At 55.1% G+C, this 13,935-nt stretch overlaps 4 protein-coding genes across 4 annotated transcripts; 2 read left to right on the top strand and 2 right to left on the bottom strand.

Moving 5' to 3' along the window:
* Positions 1-369: 369 nt before the first annotated feature.
* BAUCODRAFT_144800 (uncharacterized protein) lies at positions 370-2,861 on the bottom strand (the record flags this gene model as incomplete). The annotated part of the gene is made up of 2 exons (XM_007674248.1): positions 370-2,637; positions 2,688-2,861. The coding sequence occupies 2 exons, from the start codon at positions 2,859-2,861 to the stop codon at positions 370-372; spliced, it is 2,442 nt and encodes an 813-aa protein (XP_007672438.1).
* Positions 2,862-4,158: 1,297 nt separating this feature from the next.
* On the top strand, positions 4,159-5,035 carry BAUCODRAFT_29701 (uncharacterized protein). The gene has a single exon (XM_007674247.1). The coding sequence runs from the start codon at positions 4,521-4,523 to the stop codon at positions 4,851-4,853; it is 333 nt and encodes a 110-aa protein (XP_007672437.1). The 5' UTR covers positions 4,159-4,520; the 3' UTR covers positions 4,854-5,035.
* A 242-nt stretch (positions 5,036-5,277) lies between these two features.
* Positions 5,278-6,974, top strand: BAUCODRAFT_118959 (uncharacterized protein; the record flags this gene model as incomplete). The annotated part of the gene is made up of 4 exons (XM_007674246.1): positions 5,278-5,478; positions 5,558-6,118; positions 6,300-6,468; positions 6,529-6,974. 4 exons carry the CDS (start codon positions 5,278-5,280, stop codon positions 6,972-6,974), a joined length of 1,377 nt encoding a protein of 458 aa, XP_007672436.1.
* Positions 6,975-7,089: 115 nt separating this feature from the next.
* On the bottom strand, positions 7,090-12,787 carry BAUCODRAFT_118958 (uncharacterized protein; the record flags this gene model as incomplete). Its single annotated transcript, XM_007674245.1, has 3 exons — positions 7,090-7,125; positions 7,280-12,491; positions 12,561-12,787. The coding sequence occupies 3 exons, from the start codon at positions 12,785-12,787 to the stop codon at positions 7,090-7,092; spliced, it is 5,475 nt and encodes a 1,824-aa protein (XP_007672435.1).
* Positions 12,788-13,935: the final 1,148 nt, after the last annotated feature.

Raw genomic sequence — 13,935 nt, 5'->3', positions numbered from 1 at the left:
AGACAACTGATGAAATGTCGCTCGCGGTGCGCTTAGCCACTTTTTCTGAGATGCCGAATAGATTTCGCCTTCGGATGGCCGTATTGAGCGGCTGTACAGGACAGGCGATGGCCTGAGGACGTGAACGCCAGAATTTGCGCAGACAGCTGTACCTTGCAAAGGTTGCGTCCGGTGTATGTGCGATGTAGAGAAAGCAGACCAGTGCGTTCAGCACGCGGGTTTCCGCAGCGCTCGGGCATGAAGCGTACAAAGTCTGCCAGTGAACGCCTTCCGTGGGACAACGTGGACAAAGGAAAGGATGTTCGGTCGCCGGGAACAGTGAGTCATGTTACCAAACCCCGGCGGTACGCGTGTGGAAGTGGTGACACATTAAGGCACCATCTGTCTCTGAGCTCCTTGCGTCGCATAGATGCTGGCTGCCGCCGCCGCGGCCCAGTCGCTTTCTTCGTAAGGCGGCGTAGGCCACAGAGGGTTCACATTCGTCCGCTTCGGCGCGCGCGCAGCGGGGATGTCGACCGGATTTGTAGGGTTGTACTCATGCGCACCGAAGCTCACCCCATTGTGGTCTTTCGACGGCGACGGTGTGAGATACGGCACCGCAAAACCAGGGTCAGACAGTATATGCGGCATAGCAGGACGAGCTGGCATGTTGATGTTGCTACTCTGGTGTATCGGCTGTAGGTCAAGCCGAGTTGCTGCCTTGTGAGCGGAAGCAAGCGCTTCGTCCAGCAGTTCATCCTCCTCGTCCGGCGTTTCATAGTGCTGGCTAGGGTGGGCGTGTCTGACCGAATGCCTGGTGCGATTCGTGATAGGCGCATTGCCGACTGGGGAAGCTGAAGGCTGACTTTCCCCACTTGGCAGCGAGTGATGGCGCTTAAGTGCCGGGTTGCTCGACACTCTGGCAGGGTATCTTGGCAAGCTGTTCTGTGCATTGGCAGCGGCTGCTACATCGAGACTATAGCGGACATTCTGCAGCGCGCGGTCGAGCTCAGCAAAGCCTGGATCAGCGGATGGGTTCGACGCCATGGGTGCGATGGCCTGGACGTCCGGTATGGACTGTCTGTTCCCGACAGTTGCCCATGGAGAGCAGCCAGCGTTCGCCTCAATGTCTTCTATACTAGGGGACATTGTCGCTTGGTGGCGCCCAGACAGACGTCGCGCACGCTTGCGAAGGTGTGAGAAGAAGCTTTCCCTGTGACTGCTCGCCGGTGACTTGAGACCGGCACCATTAAGCGCGCGCTCAGCTTCTTGTCGGTGCGTTTCAGTATAGTGATTGTTCTGGGAGTTGACCGACAATTGACGACCGAGCTTCTTCCCTGGCCTGTCATCGGGCAACTCGGAGCGTCGGACGTTTGCTTGTGCGGTCGCTGCATCAGGGAGCGGTGATACCGGCCGAATTGATGGCAGGATGGGAATTGGCGCGGCGTTGCCATTCATGCCATTTGCCCATGTTGCTCGCTTCATATTTGCCGGCCGGATCTTGTTGACGATGATAGAGGTGTCCATGGTATTTGCATGGACCGGCCCTGGTCGTGCAGAGCTATGATGCTGAGCCGATTGCAATTGTTCGGTAACGGAGGTTGTGACGGTATCCTTAGGACCAAGCGACTTCCGGAACCAGGACGAAGTTTTGGTGGTCAGGGCGTGCACAACCTCCGGGTGCTCGCTCATTGTACCAACGTTTGACGCCTTCCTGCCCAGCATACGGGTGGTATTGCTGCTTTTAGGAAGGAGTGGATCCAGCGCGTCTGCGAAAAAGTCGTGCTCCAAAGCTTGCCGCGAGGTTGGTCGCACTTTGGGATCCCACATCAGACACCAGGTAACAAAATTGGCGAAGCTGGCAGGCCATGTAGGTGCGGGTAACACCGTCTCTAGAGAATGTGGTGCCATCTTTGGGAAGGAGAATCCGAGCTTCTGGGCCAGCTTAATTCCATCCTTCCATTCACCGCCACCCACCTTTTGACCGTGCTTATTGACCCATGCGCCAGGACTTCCCATGATCTCGCACACTCGCCAGACTTGGTCAACTTCATTGCCACCAGGAAACAGGGGCTTCAAAGTTGCAATCTCCACAGCCATTGCACCTACAGCCCAGATGTCAACAGGTGCAGAGTACTCTCCAGCTCTTAACAGAACTTCCGGAGCGCGGTACCAGCGAGTGGATACATATGTCGTGTATGGCACTCTCGAGTGCGTCTCTCGTGCAAGGCCAAAGTCCGCAATCTTGATAGTGTATGATGGAGGTGTAGAGGGTGGTGTGACAAGCGCGGAGTACCGCTTGAACGAAGTTGCAGTATCCGTAGCTGATGTCGAGACCAGTATGTTCTCTGGTTTGATGTCCCGATGGAAAAATTTGTGCTCATGGATGTGCTCCAGCCCAGACAGGATCTGAAACAAGATGCTCTTGACACTCGCGCCATCGAGGTACTTATGATCTCGAGCCTTCATTAGCTGGTAGAGATTACCATCCATATACTCCATAGCGATGTGCAGCTTTCTGCTTAGTGGGTCGAGGAAGATGTCATAAGCAGGTACGAGATGAGGGTGGTTCGGCAGCGACTTCAGGAAGATGACCTCGCGAAGTTCCATGCACTGCGAGAAGCTCTCGAACGTCTTCTTCATGGTTTTGATGGCCACCTGCGTATAATTAGGCGTTGTTTGTCAAATCAATATAGACATTTACTTACCATTGTGCCCCGCCGGACTGTATGAGCGCCAGCGCTCCTCGTCCTACCGAGTGCAACGCTCCCAAAGCTGCCATCGCCAATGTCTTTAATAATCTCGTACTTGTCTTCGAGACAAACAGCGGACTGCGTTGTTGACGGCCAGCCGCGATATGACGTATCATACGCGATGGTCATCATGGCAGCTGCTTCGGTGCACAAAGCAAATGCTCGTAAGCCTTCCGGAAGCTAACTGAGCATGAAGTCGGAAGAGTGAACGTGTGAGACAGAGCGTTTCTCGAAGGTTCACAACACACCCTTGATTGGCGTTGTCTGTAGGCACAGTATGCTCGTGAACTGTAGCCCGCGGGGCTTGCGTGCTAGTATGCGGTAGCCATAAGGGCCAGAGTTATTACGATTAGATGTACTTGTGTCAAGGTGCTGGAGCAAAGGCGTATGCGTAAGAGGGGAGACGCTTCAGGGTCCTGCACAGGCGTCAAGTTGGATGTTAAAGACAAGTGGTGCCGTGACGGAAGGGTGGTGATGAGGCACGGTGACAGGTTCTGGAAAGACGAGCTCCGAGATCACGGTTGACGGAAGCCCTCCCGCAATGATGGTGTCTGTTAGCTCTCGATCGACAGGGACGCTGTCGATATAGCGTGGTGATGGCTTCAGTCGGGGTGAAGACGTTGTGGAGCCCGGTAAGATGATGGAACGATCCGAGCTGACTGCAGTCCTTGAAAGGAGTCGACAGGGTTCAAACTCACTGACTCGCAGACCCGGTCGAGCTGGCGAGCGGTGGAGGGTTCAAGCGTCGCGTGAGAGAGTATGGTGCAGGCGAACTCGCAAGCTGACAACCACGCCCCCAGATGCTTGTTGATGGCAGTTTTAACAGAAGCACACTGCAGAGTTCAGACACGATGAACGTGATCGAAAGCCACTGCTTCGATTCAAAGGACTTGGCTTGTGACTGGGAGTAGCACGCCAGTCCAGGATCGGTGAGCGGACGTAATAAAGCTGGAATAATGGTCCCCTTCCAGAAAGCGGCGCACAGGCAGTTTCTCCTGATATGAAGCGCGACACCACCGCCGACGTGAGTTGTCGTCTACCACGCCGGGCCTTCGGATCGTCTGCGCTAAGAGGTGCCGGGCCTCAAGCGGGAAATGTTGGTGATGCACTGATGCTCACACTATCGTCTACTCAGGTGCCCCAGGCGCAGAGCGATGCAGGTCTCGATCAGACTCCATGCAGCGCGTGAATGAAAGGGGCTGACGCTCAGGAGCGGGCATGAATTGGATTATAGTGATGGTACGGATATCTTCGCTGCAACGTTCGGAACTGGGAAACGCGACAAGTCAGGACGGTGAGTTTGAGGTGTGGCTGGGGGTGGAAGCCGGATCCCACTTCCACGAGGCACGCACGGGCCCTCCCGCACGCTGTTTTTGGATCGCAAGGGAAAATGCAAATGCAAGCTGCACTGGCTGCAGCCGGTTCAAGGCGTCGCGACTACACACTTGATTCGTACGACTTCGCCCACGACTCTGCAGCTTGCATGTTGCTGTCGCTTTTGCATTACAGCCTGTCACGTCGTAGCGCTGACTGCGTAGTCACCGGACAGGAGTGATCACTGGTCCACCGCAGCCTCGACGGCAACACCAACAAGATGCGACTGCCGAGATGATGACGGCACGATCCATCACAACACCGGAACATCACTCCCCTATCGGTAAATTGTCTTGGAACGAGTGCGGTCGGCTTTCCCTCCCCTGGGCCAACCGTCTGTCAAGCGTGAGATGGACTGCATTAGCGGCCTCCTTTTCGTGTTGATCCAGGAACATACTCCAGCCTTGCGACGGGATGAAGCCCATTGGCTGTGGTGTTCCTTTCAACGTCTCATTGGATGGGAAAGTCTCGCTCACACACCCGTCTAGCACTTCTGTCACCGACGTCTTTATTTCGCCGGAACTTCAGCACGGGAGTGACACCTCGTTTGGGCGCAGAAAGGCAAGATTGAGTTTACCCATACGATTGGCTCACCGCGGCCCGCATATGAAACAGGGGAGAGATCCAGGTTCGGCTCGCGTACCCGAAGCCACGCAGGAGCAGTTTCTCTGGTACTCGGACGGACGGGCTCTGGCATGCGGTTCCACACAGATATCCTGCGCTTGGGAGACCGCTTGTCGTCGATGATGAGGTCACGATGTCTTGACCTGACAAGTTTGTGACGCAGCGCAGCAGTCCGAACCCCAATGTGATCATTGTGGAAGGGCTACACGTCGACACGCTGACGAAAAATGTGACTACGACGCTCCAGAGATCCTTTGCAGCGTCAAACAGCTGTTGCGTTCTCACCCTCGCAGTGGAGCACTTGCCGCCATAGCAGGGACGATACCTTGCATAGCGTGATGTATGCCTGTGTAGCCGATGCAAGCAGCCAGACTGCATTTTACTCCATATTCTAGGAAGTAGATTTCACGAAATTCCAACATGATCTACTTCAGTGTCAAATGTTACTCGTAGACATTAATGTTGCTACTAACAAATGCAACCTTCGCTTCACCGTACGAAACGTTCATTGACATGCACGTTGTGCTAGTGACATGATTCCACAGCCATGCTCAATGCTCCTGCAACACTAGGCGAAGGAGGGACCATAGTGGCGACAGATGTCAACACCGTTTTCGGCGCCGGTGCGGATCTTCCAACTACTGATCACTCTTGGCAAGACAAATGGCACCGGATAAACAAAGACCTCTACCTGCACTCATGCTCACGAACAGCTTTGCTTATCGTGCAGCAAGAAGACGCAGGAAGAGTGTACCGCTGACGTCTTCGCGATTGTCGATATCATAGTTGGTAGGCCCGACTCCGTTACCGGCAATGACAACTACTAGGACCCTAGAGCAGGCGATATATGTCTTCTAAGGCAGCGTTATCCGGATGCCACCTTCGGTCAAGCTGTAAGTGGAGTGGACGTCCTGTTCTGGAGCGATGCTGTCGATCCGAGACCACAACGGACTCTCATACAGCACCCGCTTCGCCTTGACGTAGGACCGCAAATACCTTCCGCAAGATTAACAGTGCGATATGGAAAGCCGCAGCCTAGGCCTACTCCGAATGCACTCAGAGCAAAGGCCGATGGCATATTTGGGATCATGCAAGTCTCCGACACACATCTGGTTGCTGGTGTAGGAAAGTGTACTGACGCTATGGACGCGGTTGGCCACCCAATACCTGAGAGCGAGGCTGATCCGCTTACCTTGAGCTTGCTCCAAGAAGCTCTCGACGTTGAGCGACCAGATCTCGTGGTCTTGACCGGCGACCATCTGGATAGCGCGGATTGTGTAGACTCGCAGTCCGCACTTCTGAACTTGGTTGCGACCATGATAAAGCGCTTAAACCCATATGCTGCTGTATTCGGGAATCATGACGACGAGGGTAAACATGCACTTCCCGTACGTATCTCGAGATACATAGAACCTTTCGAGCCACACGCAGAGCGGCTTAGTGTAGGCATCCTGGCGAGGTCTAGCCCACCTTCTGCCACACCGTCTCCTTTCAAATTGTGGCTCGTCGCACGTGATAGGTTTCCTACTGCCTGTTCGGTCGCTAATGGGCATGACAGGAAGTGCGCAGATGTCGCTTCTACAGAGTCTTCCATACAGATACAGCCAAGCAGGTCCTTCAGACGTCGATGGTGTTCGGAACCCTCCTATCCCGATCTTCAGGCATAAGCCTTCAGAGTATTTATCCGCCACGCTATTCCTGCTGGAATCACATGGACAGATACCAAGCAAAACGCAAAGTGCAGATTACGACTACATCAAACCAAACCAGATCGCATGGCTTGCAAGCAGCTCTTAAGCACTGCGGAAAGACCGCGAGAAGTCTGGCAGCAATGGCTCCCACATCGCTTTTGCATTCCTGCACATACCGTTTCCTAAGTACGGTGACCAGGAGCTCTGCGTATGTGCAGGCCACAGAGGAGAGCCGATCGAGTCTCCCAGCTACAACTCTCATTCCTACGATGCTCTTGTTCGCGAGAAGGTCGCTGTCGTCAGCTGCGGGCATGATCACGTGAATGACTTTTGCGGTCTATTAGACGCCAAGCGCGACGGTCTGCAAGGCGATAAGCACAACAGGCTCGGACCGTGGTTATGCTACGCAGGGAGTATAGGTTTTGGGGCATATGGCTCGTACGGTGGGAAGCGGTATCACCGACGTGTGCGGCCCTTCGAGATAGATACTCGAGAGAGTGATGTGAGAACGTGGAAGCGAACAGAGTTGCTAAGCACCGAGTTGACGAGCTGACTTTAGTGCGAAGCGGTGCGGTTGTTGCACCTCTTGTCTAAGCAGTATATACATTCTCTGACGCGATGTATCCAAAGCACATCCAACACTCAATCTGGGGTATATCGCGGGGGTGTCAAACGCCATTAGATGCTTCACAACGGTCGCCGAGCTCACCGTAATCGCAGGCGCAAATTGTTGACAATTATATACAAAATTGATAGTATAGTGTAATATGCGTATCGCGACGCTCACTTAGCGCCAAGGCCTGAGGAAGACCTATCTTCTCGCAGACTGCGTAACGACGGAAGCTGCGAGTCTGCCACGTCCAGATCTTCATCATTGAGGCACCGAAGGTGTGCCTTGCTGTCCACTGCATCACTGTCATAGCTCTGTTCGCGAAGGAGCGGCGTTGTGGGCTCATCTGTTTCGTCCGTCACCAGCGGCTTCATAGTCGCGGGTGATCCGAAAGGCACCTCCACGTTGCCGGCATGGAGACGCGGCGGCGGCAGCGAGGTAGTCTCTTGCGGGCTTGGCGTGCTGCGCAAATTACTGGCTGGTGGCGTCATCAGACCAGCCGTGTAGGCGAAGCGTTGGCGAGAAGAGGACGAAGGTCGCGAGGGGGTCGTGTCCCTCGTGAAAGCAGCAGGTCTGGAACCGCTCTTCAGCGCCGAGCTCTCCATTGTACTGCGCCATTTGTTGAAAGCAGATGTAAGCGAGGCAGCTTTGGGCGCAGCGAAGGTAGACAAGCTGGCAAGCACTGGTCCACCTAAGATCTGTGGCATCACACCCAAGCGTTCCTTTTCTTGCTGTTCCATCTGCAGGTTCGCACGGATCCGGATTGCGGTATCGCGCACGACTTCTCGATCAAACGTAGGCTGCGCTAAAGTATTCACAAGTTCGGCCAGATCTTCACTTCGGAAACTGAGAAGTTCACGTAGCCATGCAATCTCAGTGTCACGCTCCTTGAGCTTGGCCGGTCCTTCTGTGTCGACCTTAGCCTGTAGCAGCTCGAGACGGCGCTCACGCTCTTGAAGCTGCTCTTGAAGGACCAGGATTGACTCTCTGAGCGCCTGTGGTGAGACTTTCTCCGGCAAACTCGTAGATGCAGAGGCAAGTGGACTCGCTCGAGCTTGTTTGCTCATCACGGCTGCCTGCGCTGCGGATTTGGCAATTTCGAGACGCTCTTCAAGATGAGAGATGCGGTCGTGTGAATGTAGAAGCTTAGCGTCGGACAGCGCCAACCGTTCGTTCAATATGTATTCGGAGCGTTGCTTGTCTTCCAAGGCTTGCCGCAATACCACCTCATGTTTGACGGTGAGCTCGTGGAGTGAGCCTTCGTGCCTTTGTCGTGCTTCGTCCAGGGCAACGCTGTTGGCGTGGTTGATCTTACGCAAAGCTTCGCGCTGTGCAGCTTCTTCTTCCTTGAGTATGTCGTTATGCTCAGCTCTGATCGTCTCCAATTCCGTCTCACGATTGTGGAGAGCCTTGCGCAGGTCGTGCAGCTCCTGTTCGATACTCTCGCGCACAGCAGTGACTTGCTGAGTCGCCTCGGACTCCAAGACCAGCCGTGTGCGCTGCAACTCACCTCTAGCTGCTTCCTCGGCGTTAGTCAGATCGCACTTATATTTCACAGCCAGCGCTCGTTGCTCCACCAAATCCGCTTGCAACCTCTGCACGAGCTCCTCCGACCAGGTTTGAGCAGACCTTGGCCATTCAGCAACGTTCAAGTCGTCTGCTTTAGCCTCCCGCAGCAGCTCGAGCTCTTCTTCGAGCACCTGCCGTTCCCTGCTTGATGCAGCTTGTTGTGCTTCAAAGTTTTCGCAGCGGTCACGGTAGTCTTCCTCCCGCGCCTTCCAGAACGATTTCTCGCTTGCCAGCTGGCCAGCTGCAGTAGCCATGTCTGCATGAAGCTTTTCTAGTCTGCGTCTCATACTACTGCCGGCTTCTTCGCTCTCCTCTACTTGTCGCTCGAGGGTAGTAATTGTGCGCTCGAGCTCTTCGCGCTGGCGCTCGCCTTCGTCTATTTGCTGCCGCCACTTAGCGCTCGACATTCGGTACTCCTCGAGGGTGGCTTGCATAGCTTCTCCCTCGGCCTCCAGACTTCTTGCATGCTCCTCAGCTTCTCGCTGAGCCTCCTGAGCTCGCTCTACGCGATCAAATAGCTCGCGACGCTCCTCCTCCATGGCACTGAGCTTGCCGTCTTCGTCACGGGAAGTATCACGGAGAAGGCTCAGTTCTTCCTCAGCGAGGCGTAGCAATCTTCGAGTTTCCGCCTCTCGCTCCTCTATAGCATGCCTGTGGTTGGCCTCCTCCAGCGCGCCGGCGAGTGTCTCGTTCAAACGGCCTTCGAGCGCCGACATCTCCCGCCTATGCTCACGCTCGCCATCGTGGGTCCGGGCCGGCAAGAGTGCTTGGCTTTGCCTTTGGAGCGCTTCCTCGACTACGGCACGAACATCTTCGAGCTCGAGAGTGGTAGACGCTGCCCTTGCGAATGAAATTTTCATGTCCGCAAGTGCAGAGTGCAGGTCTGCGATGTCATGTCCAGACTGAGAGCGTCGTGGACTCTGTTCACGCAAGGCCTCAAGCACAGCAAGTTTGATCTGATCGATGCGCTTGTCCCTGCCACGGGAGATTGGACGCTGTCGGAGTGCTTCTAGAACGTCGTCTTCGTCATCCGCATCACTATCCACGATTGACAAAGTGTGCTTGAGAGACACTCTGTCATCCGAACGCGTGCGCTTGCCTACGGATGCTTGAACATTGCGCAAGCTCTCCTTGAGCGGTTGCAGTCTCTGCTCAATGGCTCTGCCAATGACGCTGTCTATGTGACTGTCGAAGAAAGAGCTGCGTTGATACAGCTTCTCTTCCTCAGGCGGTGAAAGCATGTCCGACCAGTCACTAGCCGGGACTTCCTCGGTCTTGTTTAACCGCTTGATGTGCGGCCAGCCGTTGATGGCTTGCTCACTGCTGTCGGTCCGGTCATGCACGGTGAAGGATGAATCCGCTTGAGAAGGTTGCGGTGCTTGCTGCCGCCTCGGGCCTGGACTCGGCGCGTCACTCCGTGGCCATGCAAGCAGATAGGTCACGCCTGGCATAGGTGTCTCGTCGGAATCAGTTTGAAGAGAAGTCGCGGTCCTCCCATGAGTAACTTGTTTCATCTCGTCTTCCGCTTCGTTGAGCTGACGCATAACGGCATCAATCTCGTCAAAGGATGGCTCGGGGTGAGCAACGTCGTTGATTCGTTCCCTGGCAGAGACGCCCCATGGCATCTGCGGGTCCGGTAACGCAGGAATCAGGCCCACTCCGGGCTCTGCATCAACAACGGGAGAGATGATGGGCGTCTCGCTTTCGCGTATTTCGCCATCTTCCAGCTCGCTAACGGATGGATAGCGCTCGTGATCGTGGTTCGGCTCGTGTTTCAGAATCTGCAACGTTCCAGGCGGCTCGAAAGGCTTTGCGAGAGCAGAGAGCGAACTTGATCGCCTTTGGTGATGGCCTGATGTTGCAGGTATGGCACCCTCTGCGTGTCTATGGTTCTCTAGTGGTGCATTTTCAGACACATCGTTGCCATCGGCTTCGGCAATATTGTCGTCCAAGAGTGGATCTTGCGCTCTGCTTGGTAAGACGTCCGCAGTGCCTCGACCTTGGTCATCATCATGGCAAAGCTGGGACGACTTCTGTAGGGCAAAGTCCGCAGCATCAGGCATGGGTGTCGGCTCCGCGAAGCGTGGTACTTCATTACCATCACCACCATCGTAACGCTGTCGCTTCAGACGATCATCGCTAGGAGCAATGCGGCCTTCCTCGTCCTCCAACTCCTCGCTAGACTCGGTCGAGGTACGCGTACTACCATTCGGACGGACTATTGCAACAGCCTTGGATCTCCGAGCGGGCTTGACTATTTCTGCGGACTGCGGAAGCTCTACCTTGCCGAAGATGCTTGGCAGGTCGTCGACAATGGTACGCTCGTCCGATCGTGGCTTGAGGGGCTCGAAAGAGGCAGCAGTCGGCTTGAATGACAGCCCTTTAGCAGAGAAATTGAACTCCGTCTTCGGTACGAACGGTGCGGTGGCCGGCTGGAAAGCAGGGGCAGCAGCGTTAAACGTGCCGGACGATGGTTGTCGCGTGTGTCCATTTGCTCCCAAGACGTTAGAGGTCGGCGGCGGAAGGCCGAACGTGAACGGGGCGCTAGCGGCTAGCAATGACGCTTCTGCGTTGAAATTGAAGGTTGGAGCTGTGCCATTGAGAGGCGCCTTGCTCGTTTGATAGGTTTGAGCGTAGGGTTGCGTTGACGAACCTTCCTCACGCGGCTCATGGAGGTGGCCAGCCTGCATATGGATCTGTCGGCGCTGCTGTGGCTCTCCAGTAACTCCCATCCAGTCTCGTCTCTCATCTTCACGGCGTCGCTCAGCTTCCATTATCTCACGCTCAAATCCTTCGCTGATGTTACGCAGATGACCTCTCGTTGGTGTTGGGATGGCAACGTCGGCGTTGAACTGTGCCCGCTTGTGCGGTGGGACGTAGGCAGGAGCATCCGGTCCTTGCAGAGGCGGCTCTGGTGCAGGTTGCATGAGCTCTCCTTCATCATCTTCTTCCGGCACCTCTGGTAGAAGAGGTGTTGGTTGGACTGTGGGCACCTGAGGCGGGAAAATATGCTGCACGGGTGGAAACTGCATGGACTGAGAATATGCGTGTTGTCGGCGTCTTTGATCGTCCATCAAGCTTCTGCTGTAGTCCTGCGGAGAAGGCATGAACAACTGGTGGCTGAGGGGAGATCCAGGCCCGCGTACGGTATCAGGACCTTGACGTAACGCTGCTATCTGTGCTGGAGAACCTCCGCGAGCAAGGCCGGGCACAGCGAACGGCTTCTGAGGAGAGAGGGCTTGCATATTTGGTATAAATGGCTGGAGAGCTTGCAATGGTGGTGCTTGTTGCTGCGTCTGCAGTAGGGACATACCAGACAAGCCAGAGAAGGTCGAGTGACGATGCATGTGGCCGAACGGTCCATTAGCCGGAGACAACGGCGAAGCAACAGACATTGTGTGAGAGTGACCTCGTGCCATTAGCGGGCGCCCCATGCCGGAACTCGTAGGTATTGGAGGCGAGAAGGGAAGTGGCGGATATTGACCAGAAGACTGGCGCGACATGTCGAGAGCAGGTGGTGCAGGGGGCAGAGGTGCTTCTTCTGTCACACAACCTACCCCCAAAGCAGCCAATCTCTCTTCTATCAGTCTCTCCGCGTCTGCCTTGAGCTTGTGAAGATCTGGTAGGTGAACTCTTGGCGGTTGCTGTTTTGCTTGCAAAAGCAGCTCAGTCTCATCCGGATAGATTGGCTTTGCGTAGGATGCATGTTCAGAATCAGCATCAAGGGACAGCACAAATCCCCTCGTGTCATACCCAGCGTCCTCGAACACTTTGAGCCGTTGCGCTACGTCTTGCGCACTCAGGGGAATGGGCATCCCAAGCGAAGGAAGACCCGTGTTTGGAAGGTGTATGATCACGTTCTTGCCATTGCAGTGCACGCGCTTTTTGATCCTTGGACCGCCAATCGAAGCGTTCGGACGTAGTCGTGCACCTGCAGATGTCTCATCTCGGACGGAAGACTTGGACTCTGGATCAGCTGTTTCGAATGATGATTTGTGCTCAGAGGCAATCGTTCCGCCGCCCGTGACCTCCTCTGATGGTGCTGGCACATGATCTTCAGCACTCTTTTTTTTCAAGTCTGACGCTCCCTGCTCGGCGTACGCGTAGCTATCAGGGTTGGCTTGTGGTGACGAATCATGATCTTGCGGTGGCGTGGCTGCCCAGCGTGATGCGTACAAGTTCGACATGCCGTCTTCCTTAGCGCCACGAAGCGTATCCAGAAAGGTCTGCTGATTCAAAGTCCGGTTAAACTCTCGTGGCTTGTGGCTCTTCGCTCGACGCTCCTTAGATATTGCTGCGCCCAGGTGCCAGGCCCCTTCCGTTGCCACTTCCGCCTTGTCCGAACCGCTGCGAGACTCGTCGCTCCACCAATGCGCTCTTTCGCGCTGCTGTCTTTGCGGGAGCTGTACCCAGCGTCTTGTGCGTCTCTGCGGGGTATATGCGTCCTCCGCCTCAGATGCCAAAGGTACAGATCTACTTGGATCGGCTGGCTGATCCGGTTGCGGACGGTTGCTTTCGGTGAACCTGCTCGGTATCAAATCCTTAAGGCCGAAGTTTGGTATTGGTGAAGACTCAAGTAGACTGTCGTCCGGACCTTGCTCGGAAAGGGCTGTTCTCGCGGAGACCGTTGGTGACGATGGCAGTTCGTACGGCGAGCCCCACGCTGCCGTGTAGTAATCCGAGCTGGTATCTCTATGCGTACTGCTGGTTGTAGCAGGTGTATGGGGTGCTTGACGTGCAGTCTCTGGGCTCAACAACCCCTCCAGCTCAGGCAAGCTGACAAGCTGTGCTTGCTGAGGCGCCACCCCTATGAGGCTATCATGTTCGGCTATCCTGACGGGCGGTGACGACGGGAGCACGTATGTAACTGCTGCAGTGTCTTCGCCGCTTCGCTCCAGTTCTTCGAGCGGGAAATGTATTATCTGAGCTTGCAGTGTCCGATACCACTAGCGAGTCGTACGAAGTATCTATTGCCTTACTCCTGACCAGTCTTGACGCTATTGGCAAGCTCTTTTTGACTGCGATTATCTTTCCAACAAATGAGAGGATGTGGTCGGGTCTCGAAAGAGTGACAAACGCGGAATCAGAAACAGAATAAGAAACAGCCCTATGGTATACGAGACATGAGTACGGATGCCACGAGACTTGCCAAATGCTTGCACACTGCTAGCAAAGGTAACAATGATATATTGTGCAGACGGTGGATGTTGGAAGCCCAAGCAGGGGCCGGTTTACGCGAATCGAATCGGGCTGCGACACGTCTTAAGGCACGTGCGCCGGCTATAGATGAACAATTCCAGCATCGATGTCCGGGAACTGGCTCCATTATTGATAT

The sequence above is a fragment of the Baudoinia panamericana genome (genome assembly GCF_000338955.1).
Source record: "Baudoinia panamericana UAMH 10762 unplaced genomic scaffold BAUCOscaffold_1, whole genome shotgun sequence".
Classification (NCBI taxonomy): domain Eukaryota; kingdom Fungi; phylum Ascomycota; class Dothideomycetes; order Mycosphaerellales; family Teratosphaeriaceae; genus Baudoinia; species Baudoinia panamericana.
The sequence above is the reverse complement of the archived record's forward strand: the minus strand, read 5'-3'. Positions and strand labels throughout refer to the sequence as shown.